The following is an 11,292-nucleotide window of genomic DNA, read 5'->3' on the forward strand; positions in this document are numbered from 1 at the left end:
TCCCCTGCCCTCCTGCCTTCCAGATTCCTGCAGCCCAAAGGGAGCAAAGTGTGGCTGGGTCTCCTTCCTATTGTCACTCCACAGTGTCCGGTGGGTCTGTTGTCAGAGTGGGGACATTAAAACCAAAGCTTGCCTGAAGGTGTGGCAGAGAACTTCCTTGTTTTGATGCTAACATGGGTGGAATTGTGTGGCCTGAGTTGGAGAAGGGGTGGGGCAGAGTATCACTGACTCATCAGTTTCCAGGTCGCTCTGATGATATATTAAGGCTCCCAAGTCCTAAGAGAATGTTGGTGAAGCTCTCAACACCACAGCTTGAGCAAGTCTCAGCAGCGAGAGGACACAGACCAGGAACTGAGAAGGGACGAGGACATGGAGGCCAGCCCAGCATCCAGGCCCAGGTATGGGAGGCCCCTCTGAGCACCTCTGTGCCTTGGCCTCCTCTTTGAGCTTTTCTGATGAGTGCTCACCTCTCACCCTCAAACCCCTGGGGCCTCTGTTTTCCTCCTGACCCTCTCTCTGGACCTGGCCTTTTGGTCTAGGTTTCCAGTTTTGGTCCCAGCACTGGTCTCTCCATCAATGGTACCAATTCCAGGTATCCTTCCACCTCCTGGGGCAGGTGCACAGGGAGCCTGAAAATCCTGGTAGATATGGTGCTGTGCCCCAGCCAGTGAAGATGGCCAGAGTGGGGATTCGCCTTGCTTGAGTTTACGTGAGCATCTACTACTTCTTGCAAATGTACCCTGTCTCTGGACCTAAGCCCTTTTCATGTTCAGTGTCATCTCGTTCTCCCTAATATTAAGAAAAGGGGGTTGGTTGTAGGACCACTTTGCTATGAGGAAGTCTTGTTTCCTTTCCTTGAGAACACAAGGCGAGTGAGGGGTAGAGCCCAGATGCATCCCCAGGTCTACTCAAAACAGTAGTAAACAGATTCTGTTCCTTTCTTTCTTTCCTTTCTTCCTTTCTTCCTTTCTCTCCCTTGCTTTCTCTCTTTTCCCTTCTACCATCCCTTCTCACTCCCTCCCTTCCTCCCTCCCTCTCCTCCTCCTCCTTCTTCTCCTTCTTCTCTTCCTCTTCCTCCTCCTTCTTCTTTCCTTTCCTTTCTTTCCTTCTTCTTTCTCTCTTTCCATTCCTCCCTCTCTACCTCTTCCCTCCCTCCCTTCCCTTTTCCCCCCTCCTTCTTCTTCTTTTCCTTCCTTCCTTTCCTTCTTTCCCTCCCTCCCTCCTTCCTTCCATCCTTCCTTCCTTCCTCTCTCTCTCTCTCTCTCTCTTTCTTTCTTTTGCTGCTGTCTCCAAACAGAGATTTCTCTAATTCTGATTATGTCAGGATGCATTGAGAGGGTCTGGGAGAGGCCTTCAGGTGGGGCTGGTGTTTCCAGCCCAGGAGTCCTGAGAGGCACATTTGGGAGACCTCAGGGCATCCTAAGGGATGTGGAAAATCCTATGAATTATCCTAAAAGAAGTCCCTAGCAGGCTTCTTGCCCCAGTGATCCCACTCAGGAGTGTCTCTGCCCTGATGCTGGGTGTGGTAGTGTTAACCCAGCAGGCAGGAGGGAAACCCCAGTGGGTCCACTTCCAGCAGAGGCTGAGGACAAGCAGTGCCAGCAGCGAGGGTGCATGGTGAGGCCAGGGAAGGAGACCCCGGGGAGAGGGCCTGAGGACACTGAGCTGACCCTGGGAGACCCTGACAAGGCCTAGACAGGCCCAGGGCTGTGCTGACTTCCTGATAATCCCCCAGAAGAGGTCAGAGAGAGAGAATCAGTGGCCCCCACAAAGTGAGTGCAAGCCCCACCTCTGACAAGTGCCTCAGTATATGGGGAGCACAGGAAGGAGTGGGGGGTGCGGGGGAGGAGTGAGCAGCTGAGTTTCCCCCGCCTTTGTCCACAGACTCCTGATGGGTCCACATACGTTCACTGAAAACTTTACCAATAACCCTGGGGTCTCTGGACAGCACCAGACCTACTTGTGCTACGAGGTGAAGCGCCAGGGTCCCGATGGCACCAGTGACCTGATGAATGAGCAGAGGGACTTTCTACGCAATCAAGTGAGCAACCCAGCCACCCGCATCCAGGCAGCACCCTCCCAGTCCAAGGACTCTCACAGGTAGAAGGTTCTCGGTGGCACACGTGGTGTCCTGCAGAGTGTCTGCCACCTGTGTTTTCTGCAGCAGCTGCTGCTGCCGACCCGGCTTCAGTCACCCTCCACAGCCAGGTGGGGGCGAGTCTGCCTGATGGTAAAGTGCTTCCTGAAGACCCTCCCAGGATCCCCTCACAGACGCAGCTCTCCCCAGGAATGATTCAGAACTGTGGGATTTGAGTACTCAGGGCCTACCTGACCTCATAAGGCCATGATTCCCCAGTAGCTGCTTCTGGGCTTTAATCCTGTGGGGAGAGAGACTGAGGCAGGAGAGGCCGACCAGGGATTCTGTCCTGACCAGGGTGGAGCCCACAGAAAGGCCAGAACAGGCCCACATCAGGATGCAGGGATGGCCAGCATTTGGAGAGGAGCCGGGACAGGTCAGGCCAAGGGGCCCTGAGCCAGAGGGACGATCTTCCCTGGCCCCCGCCCAGCACAGCCCCTGGTTAGAGAGGCCAAGTTCTGCTTGGCTCTGGTGCTAGACATGGGGGCTCCTCTGGGCTCTGTGAGCAAAATGTGGGGCTTGCTGGACTCACATACACTGCTTGAAATGTCTGTTTTCTTTTTTTTGTTGTTGTTGTTTTGAGGTAGAATCTCACTCTATCGCCCAGGCTGGATGCAGTGGCACGATCTCGGCTCACTGCCACTTCCACCTCCTGGGTTCAAGTGATACTCCTGCCTCAACCTCCCAAGTAGCTGGGACTACAGGTGCACACCACCACACACAGCTAATTTTTGTATTTTTAGTAGAGACGGGGTTTCACCATGTTGGCCAGGCTGGTCTTGAACTCCCGACCTTATGATCCACCTGACTTGGTCTCCCAAAGTGCTGGGATAACAGGCATGAGCCACCATGCCCAGCCTGGAATGTCCTTTCAAGGGCTCCAGTCCTGAGTCCAGGAATGACCCACAGCCCCTTCTCAGCACAAACTGTGTCATCCACTCCACCTTGTGTCCTCTCTGAATGGAGTCCTTCCCTGTCCTTGTCCCCATCACAATCACAGTCCTTGCTGCCTTGCTGTCCCCAGCTTGACAAGTTTCTAGTCTTAGTGGAAAGTCCTTTTCTCTGAAGTTTGGAGCAAATACCATATTTCTGTAAGTCATGACAATGACAATTATCCCATGAGGCAGGCACCTTCCCACTTGGGAGGAAGTCCTGCTGGGCTTCTCTTCCCCATGACTTTTGTGGAATCCCCTTCGGCCTAAGTCTATCTCACATTTGGGCTCAGCACAGGTTGTGGCACAGAATAGAAGCTTCTAGAATTATGGGCCACAGATGGGATGGAGGTAGGGGAGTTGAAGAGTAGAGCTGGTCCATCTCCCTTTGAGGGAACCACACTCACTCAGGGGCATCAGGCCAAGGATCCTGTGGCTCAGCCGGCCCCTCCTCCCCACCCCCATCTCTGTAGCCCCTCCCTGCAGGACTGGGCCTGGAGTGAGCGTGTTGAAAGCTCTGACCCTGGGTACGACATTGAAGGGGGCTTCAAATGCTCAGTAATTAGAGAAAACACATTTTAATTTAATAATTAATGCAGTATTTTAAAAAGCAAATTTAATGCACTTCTCCAAAGTGGGAAGGTACCTGGGTCATGGGATACTATGCTGAATAAAAACGAAGATTTTAAATAGAGACTGACAGGAGAGTGCTGTCCTGTGTATATCGGAGCTGGGGCAAAATAAAACGTCATTGCTCCTGATCTGGGTTATTTATTTATTTATTTACTTATTTTTTGAGACGGAGTTTTGCTCTTGTTGCCCAGGCTGGAGTGCAAGGGTGAGATCTTGGCTCACTGCAACCTCCACCTCCCAGGTTCAAGTGATTCTCCTGCCTCAGCCTCCCGAGTAGCTGGGATTACAAGCATTCGCCACCATGCCCAGCTAATTTTTGTATTTTAGTAGAGACAGGGTTTCACTATGTAGGCCAGGCTGGTCTTGAACTCCTGACCTCAGGTGAGCCACCTGTCTAAGCCTCCCAAAGTGCTGGACGTGAGCTACCGTGCCTGGCTCGATTTGTTTGTATTTAAATAGACAATATTTTGCTTATCTTGGGATCTTTGCATAACATTTGATACTTTGAATATTGCACAGAAAATCATTCATCCTAATAATGGGTTTTGGTGACCCATTTCGTCCTGGAGGCCCCCGCCTCCCCAGCCGCACCTGGTCCAGGCCCTCCCTCCTTGTTCACAACATATGACCTCACACTTGGTTTCCTTTTCTAGGCTAAGAATCATCTTGATGGTTCTGACGGTCGCCATGCAGAGAGGTGCTTCCTAGACCGGGTTCCTTCTTGGCAGCTGGACCCGGCCCAGACCTACAGGGTCACCTGCTTCATTTCCTGGAGCCCCTGCTTCAGCTGTGCCCAGGAGGTGGCTGAATTTCTTCAAGAGAACCCACACGTGAACCTGCGCATCTTCGCTGCCCGCATCTATGATTATCGCCCAAGATATGAGGAGGGGCTGCAAATGCTGCAGAATGCTGGGGCCCAAGTCTCCATCATGACCTCTGAGGGTGAGAAGGGAATGTTCCAGTGGGGTGGGTGGGGTGGGTGGGGGCAGGAACATCCATGAGAAGAATAGGAGAAAGGCCTTTGTCTGTTGCCTGCAGAGGCGAGGGCTGCACTCTGTGCCTGACTTAGGGGACTATGGGAAGAGAGAGGCCAGGCCAGGAGATGGGGGCCTGAGAAGGGTGGGGAGGGTGGCTGGACGTGGAAGAAGGACTTGGGGCTTCCAGAAACAATGAGACCTGGGCTGGCCCAGATTCCAATGGGAAGGAAGTGCCTGATGACGGAGGGAAGTCCCTAGGGGTAGGGGAGGGAAAGGAGGGACTGAAACCAGCATGTGGGAAGTCTGTCCTGAGAGTCAGGGCCCTCAGTGCCTCCCCCTCCCCATAGCGGGAGTGTGACTTATCTCCTCTGTCCCTTTTCAGAGTTTAGGCACTGCTGGGACACCTTTGTGGATCACCAGGGACAGCCCTTCAAGCCCTGGGAGGGACTAGATGAGCACAGCCAAGCCCTGAGTGGGAGGCTGCAGGCCATTCTCCAGGTGAGGGCTTCCTCCCTCTGTCCAGTGCCCCATCGGCCTCCCCTCCTCCCCTCACCCCCTGGGCCTTGCCTTCCCCTCTGCTCAGAGCCTCCCCTGGGTTCCCTGCTCCCCCAAGGGTGTCCAGCTCCTTCTCTCCCTTTCCTTCTCACAGCCTCCCTCTCTCTCCCACCTCCCGTGTCCTCCCTCCTCTCCCATCACTGTCCCTGTCCCCAGGCCTCCTCCTGTGCCCTCTTTTCACTCTCTCACTCCCTGCTCCATTCAACTCCTCTGCTCTTCCTGAATCAGGGAAACTGATGGATGAGCCTCAGTCTCTAAGGAAGGCAGAGACCTGGGTTGAGCAGCAGAATAAAAGATCTTCTTCCAAGAAGTGCAAGCAAGCCGTTCACCACCATCTCCAGCTGATCACAGACGCCAGCAAAGCAATGCGCTCCTCACAAGTAGATTCTTTAAAAAATCAGAGTGAATTAGTTTTAATTGAGGCCAGCCTCCGTGGCCCACACCTGTAATCCCAGCACTTTGGGAGGCCGAGGTGGGTGGATCACAAGGTCAGGAGATGGAGACCATCCTGGCCAACATGGTGAAACCCTGTCTCTACTAAAAATACAAAAATTAACTGGGCCTGGTGGCGCCTGCCTGTAATCCCAGCCAGTCGGGAGGCTGGCGCAGCAGAGTCCCTTGAACCCGGGAGGTGGAGGTTGCAGTGAGCTGAGATCGCTCACTCCAGCTGGCAACAGATTTAGACTGTCTCAAAAAAAAAAAAAAAAATTAATTGAAAATGTCTGTTATGTTCCAAATATACAATAGTAAGATTATGCTCAATATTCTTAGAATAGTTTTCAATTAATTAATTAATTCAATTTATCAATGAAATGATTACTTTAATTGGCTTCATATCTAGACTAATAAAACATTAAGAATCTTCCATAACTGCTTTGGCTCAGTAATTGTGTCATGAATTCCAAGTGTTTACATCAACACCAGCAACTTCCTAGCTGTCTTTCCTCTTGTAGTGGACCTGCAGTGGGGCAAAGGTCACACTTCTTCCCTCTAGGGCCAGAAAACTCAGCTAAACCTCACAGGAGAGGAACCTAAAAGCAGACCCCACCCTCACTCACCACCTGCGAGCTGATTGGAAGGGACAGGCCCTGCAGGAAGAGGACAGCAGCCTGTCTCCCTGTAGAAAAGGAACCCACATGTGCGGTCAGGGGCCATCAGGAGCAGCCCTGTGCCCACCCCTTCCTGATTCCACCCGCCTAGAGAGGGAGCCCAGGGGAGGCCATGGCTGAGCGAGGGACAGGGCCAGGCAGGGGAAGGAGCTCAGGGAGGGTGCAGGTGTCCAGGCTGGGGTCCGGGGAGCAGCCCAGGAGGCAGAGCCCAGCTATGGAGGGGAGGGGAGCTGAGCCCTGGGGACAGGAGGCTCCGGGGGCAGTGAGGGAGCCCAGGGTCAGGGCTGCAGGTGTCAGGGTTGTGACTTCACTTCAGGGTCTGTCCCAGGCCTTCTGTGCTGGTTCCCAACTCTGGGATGTGTGACTTATGTGCCTGATTACAGCAGGCCGCTCCCACCTCACGATTTCTGGAAAGTCCTCAGAAGCCACATACATGACCAAGAACAGGCCTCACAGGCAGTTGCTCCTGGGCAGAAATGACTCACTGCTTCTCTGGCCTAGACACACGCACACAACACACATGCACACCATACCACATGCACACACACACAACACATGCACACACACCATACACACACAACACATGCACACACAACACACATACACACAACACACACAACATTTGCACTACACACAGCACACAAAGCACATAACATGCACAAACAACACACAACACACAACACACACATACAACGCAGACAAACACACAACACACATACATACAACACACATGCACACCACACCACATGCACACACACACACCACATGCACACACACCATACACACAGAACACGTACACACACAACACACACACAACACACACAACATTGGCACTACACACAACACACAAAGCACATAACATGCACAAACAACACACAACACACACAACACACATACAACACAGACAACACACACACAACACACGCACACACATACAACACACATGCACACTACACCACATGCACACACACCATACACACACAACACGTGCACACAACACACACATACAAACAACACACACATTTGCACTACACACAACACACAAAGCACATAACATGCACAAACAACACACAACACACACATACAACACAGACAACACACACACAACACACGCTCACACATACACATGCACACCACACCACATGCACACACACAACACATGCACACGCACCATACACACACAACACGTGCACACACAACACACATACACACAACACACACATTTGCACTACACACAACACACAAAGCACATAACATATGCAGAAACAACACACAACACACACATACAACACAGACAACACACGCTCACACTAACAACACACATGCACACCACACCACATGCACACACACACAACACATGCACACACACCATACACACACAACACGTGCACACACAACACACATACACACAACACACACAAAATTTGCACTACACACAACACACAAAGCACATAACATGCACAAACAACACACAACGCACACAACACACACATACAACACATACAACACACACACAACACACATACACACAACACACACAACATTTGCACTACACACAACACAAAGCACATAACATATGCAGAAACAACACACAGCACACACATACAACACAGACAACACACATACACACTACACACACTCACACAACATACATAACACACATGCACACATAGTGACAGAGTCTTGACAGAAAGAAACCTCCTCCAGCTGCCCGGTAGCACTCCGGGGCGCACCCCAGTCCCGCCCTGAGCAGAGGGCTTTGGTGTTTCCCATGCAGGGGCGGGTGTAGGAGGGACGGGGTTGGCAAAGTTGCCCTTTGCACTTGTGTCTGCAGGAGGGACCTGGTTGGCAAAGCTGCCCTTTGCTTGTGTGTCTGGGTTTGATAGCAGCCCTGACTCCACTCTTTGGAAGCAAGTGATAAAAAATGTGCGATCATTCTGGGCAAAGGGACCAGTGTAGGGGAGGCCAGAGGGCCTGACCCTGGTGAGATAACCCCACAGTTAGTTGTGTCACAGGGCAGGTCCCAGGGAGACCTTTCCTGTCCCCCGGAACCCCACCTCCCCAGGGCCCAGGACCCTGTTCCCTGGGCCTCAACTCACAGCTTTACCCATGACCTGGGAGCCCTATAGGTCCTGGGGAGGGGACTGGACACAGCCCCATGACACTGCTGAGAGTTGGGCTGGGAACTGTCAGCCTGTGGTCCTCTGGGCTGTAGGGGGTCAGGGCCCCACAGTGGTGGCAGAGCAGGGACCTCGGTACAGGGCAGCACGGACTCCAGACCCCAGTGGGGCCTCCATTCTGGTCCCAGGGTGACCTGGGCTGTGCATCCCAGCACTTGCCCAGGGTCCCTCTGCCTTGGTCTGTCCCTTAATAATCTGAACCCCTGCTGGGCACCTGCCTTGTCTCCCCTTACGGGGGGACCATGGTGAATCTCAGGCAACGCCTGCACCTGTGAAGGAGGCCATTCTCCCTGCACCCATCCCTGCTGCCCACATGGGGAACCAGCTCCTTTCTGTCCCTGGGGACCTTTCCTGGGCTCTGGCGGAAACTCCAGTGGGATATGGGGTCTTTCATTTTTGCTCAGTGTTACAGAGGCCAAAATGGGGGAGGAGCTGTCGGTCTGCAGGAAGGGGCACAGTCTGCTTTCTTCTTCCCCGCAGTTGGCTGAGGGATGGTGCACACTCTTATCCCCATCACTCTGAGGGCTGCAGCGCTGATACGAGCCTAGAGTCTCCCCTGGGTTCTATGGATGCCTTACACACTCTGTCCTGACCTGACCTCAAGAGGACCAGGAAGGGGCCAGCTGTCACTGTTTTTTTGCTGTCCTGAGAGAGACGGGCTCCAGCGCACAGAGGAATGTAGGTGTGCAGGGTGGGGCACTGGCAGGGGCACGGCAGTCCCAGGGGAACTCACCCTGCTGTGCCAGGTTGTGGCACTTATGAAAGTTCCTGGGTCCAGGGACTGGAGTCAAGTTGTTCCCACTCACATCTGAGCCACCCTGGGCTGGCTTGTGGGAGTCAGAAGCCCAGGCAGCGGCTCCCCCTGTCCACCCTTGGCCAGGGAGGGTCCTGGCTTCCCTCTGTGCCAGTGGGGGCCCCACCCACCCTCTCGTCTCTCCTCTTTGGCGGCCCTGCCCCACTCTACGGCTTGTACAATTTGCTACTGAGAATTTAACTTTAGATAATATTTTTGCCCCAATTTGCTGTAAACATTTGGGTCTGAGTCCATCTTTGTCATCAGATGAAATGGTTTACAGATGTAAAATTGTTGTGTGTAGTCTAACATTTCTGGTTTGTAGACCGTCGGTAATGGGCTCCCAGCGCTCCCGGCTGCAGGTGAGGCCAGTGAGTTTCTGTTGAGACTGAAAACTGGGCTCCCAGTTAGAGCAACTGGTCCCTCACACTGCTCCTTACACCCCTACCATCCAGATCCCAGCCAAGCCCCCTCCACCCAGCACACCCCAGTGTCCCTGCATCCAGTTACCATCTCAGAGTGGCCATCCTTGCAGAGACCCGGCTGGGGAGGGAGGTCACAGTAAAGACACAGCCTGGCTCCTGTGGGCCCCTGTGGGCAGGACCCCTGCACACACTCTGAGCCTTTCTCTCCCTCTTCCAGGCTTGTCCTTGGATGTCCTCCAGGTCACTCTTGCTCAGGACCAAGCAGATGGACTGGGGATGGACTGGGGACAGCAGATGTAACCGAAGATGGGGATTCTATAAGGACTCCCCTTGGGGAGCAGGTGTCGGGGTGGGAACTGGGGAGCAGGTAAGGGCTGGCTGGGAGCTAGGATGGCAGCTGACAGCCCAGAGTTCCTGGATCCTGGCTCAGGCTGGGTCCCAGGCCCCAGGACAGCCCTGCAGACCCCAGAATCAGAGACTGAGGAGTCAGAGACAGGCAGGAGACGCTCCTGGGCAAGCCCAGCAAAGCCTGTCCTCTGTGTGTGGCTCTTCTGGGTCTTCCCACAGAAGGCTCAGTGAGGGCTGTCTTGGCCATTGGCGATCTGGGCACATTTGCTCCAGTGAGAGGCCATTGCTCTGGGCAGCAGAAGCCACCCAGGAAGGGTTGGGGGAGGGCAGGGGCTCTGCCTCCGAGGGTCCTACAGGGCACAGACCCTGCTTAGCAGGAATCCTGCAACTCCTTGTGCCCTACCCCGACTGTAGCTTAGAGCTCTGTGCTAAGGAGAGCCTCATCACACCCTTGGGGGATTCAGAGGCACTTTGTGGGGCTGAGTGACCAAACATTTGGGGCGGGCAGCAGAGCTGGCTGGATCAGTACAACACCCCCTCCAGGAAGGGCAGGCCTATGGTGGGGACATGGGCAGGGACCACAGCCCTTCTGTGTCTGGGAGCCCCAGTGTTGGTACAGGTGCAGCCTCTTCCCAGGTGGGCTGTGGGAACTGCAGGGCACCACGCTGTGTGTGCCTCAAGTGTGAACTGGGATGGGTGGGCTCTGGTCAGACTCACACAATGCATCAAGATGAGCTCACACCAGACTCAGATGGGAGCTGACAACTCCCAGGGGATGTCCTCTTGACTCAAGGAGTCCAAGGTCTTCGGACAAATAGGACTGGAGGGGTCCTGACGGCAGAGGGCAGGGTCTCCTCTGGTCTGTCCATGAGGAGTGATGCCCACCAAGCTGGTAGGGACACTGTGCTGAGGAGGAAGGATCGCTCCCACCTTCTTCTGAGGTTTCCACCTCAGCAGGAGCCGGCCAGCCTGAGAGGGCGAGGAGCTGTGCTCGGTCCAGGTGGCCAGGGCAAGACTGGCCCCAGGACGTGGACTCCTCTGCATGAGACAGCTGGCCAGGGACGGGGAGCCTTAGAAGAGCCAGGACAGGGGAATTGGTGGGACAGACGGCAGCCTCCAGGCCCACAGGGCCAGCACCCTCCAGGGGCAGCTGTGCTGGGTGCAGCAGGTGGACCTGGGAAAGGATGAAGCCAGGCCTCCTGC

The 11,292-nt window shown here is 54.2% G+C and overlaps 1 protein-coding gene across 3 annotated transcripts; it reads left to right on the forward strand.

Moving 5' to 3' along the window:
- Positions 1 to 260: 260 nt before the first annotated feature.
- APOBEC3A (apolipoprotein B mRNA editing enzyme catalytic subunit 3A) lies at positions 261 to 6,098 on the forward strand. Of its 3 annotated transcripts, none has more exons than XM_012458974.2 (5): positions 261 to 398; positions 1,949 to 2,041; positions 4,356 to 4,644; positions 5,062 to 5,177; positions 5,463 to 6,098. In XM_012458974.2, exons 1-5 carry the CDS (start codon positions 285 to 287, stop codon positions 5,469 to 5,471), a joined length of 621 nt encoding a protein of 206 aa, XP_012314397.1. In that variant the 5' UTR covers positions 261 to 284; the 3' UTR covers positions 5,472 to 6,098. The 3 variants fall into 3 exon arrangements, with proteins under 3 accessions (XP_012314397.1, XP_012314399.1, XP_012314398.1); XM_012458975.3 differs by having other exon boundaries at positions 278 to 398; positions 1,885 to 2,041; XM_012458976.2 differs by lacking the exon at positions 1,949 to 2,041.
- The last annotated feature ends 5,194 nt before the right edge of the window (positions 6,099 to 11,292 follow it).

This window comes from Aotus nancymaae, unplaced genomic scaffold (genome assembly GCF_030222135.1).
Source record: "Aotus nancymaae isolate 86718 unplaced genomic scaffold, 86718_ANA_hifiasm-v0.15.2.pri h1tg000076l, whole genome shotgun sequence".
NCBI lineage: Eukaryota > Metazoa > Chordata > Mammalia > Primates > Aotidae > Aotus > Aotus nancymaae.

What these genes read in the sequence shown, in the direction of transcription:
- APOBEC3A (XM_012458974.2), top strand. Translation starts at nt 285, where the DNA reads ATGTTGGTGAAGCTCTCAACACCACAGCTTGAGCAAGTCTCAGCAGCG. An exon ending in GGGACTTTCTACGCAATCAA is followed by an intron (nt 2,042 to 4,355) that starts GTGAGCAACCCA and finishes TTCCTTTTCTAG; the next exon opens with GCTAAGAATCATCTTGATGG. An exon ending in CTCCATCATGACCTCTGAGG is followed by an intron (nt 4,645 to 5,061) that starts GTGAGAAGGGAA and finishes GTCCCTTTTCAG; the next exon opens with AGTTTAGGCACTGCTGGGAC.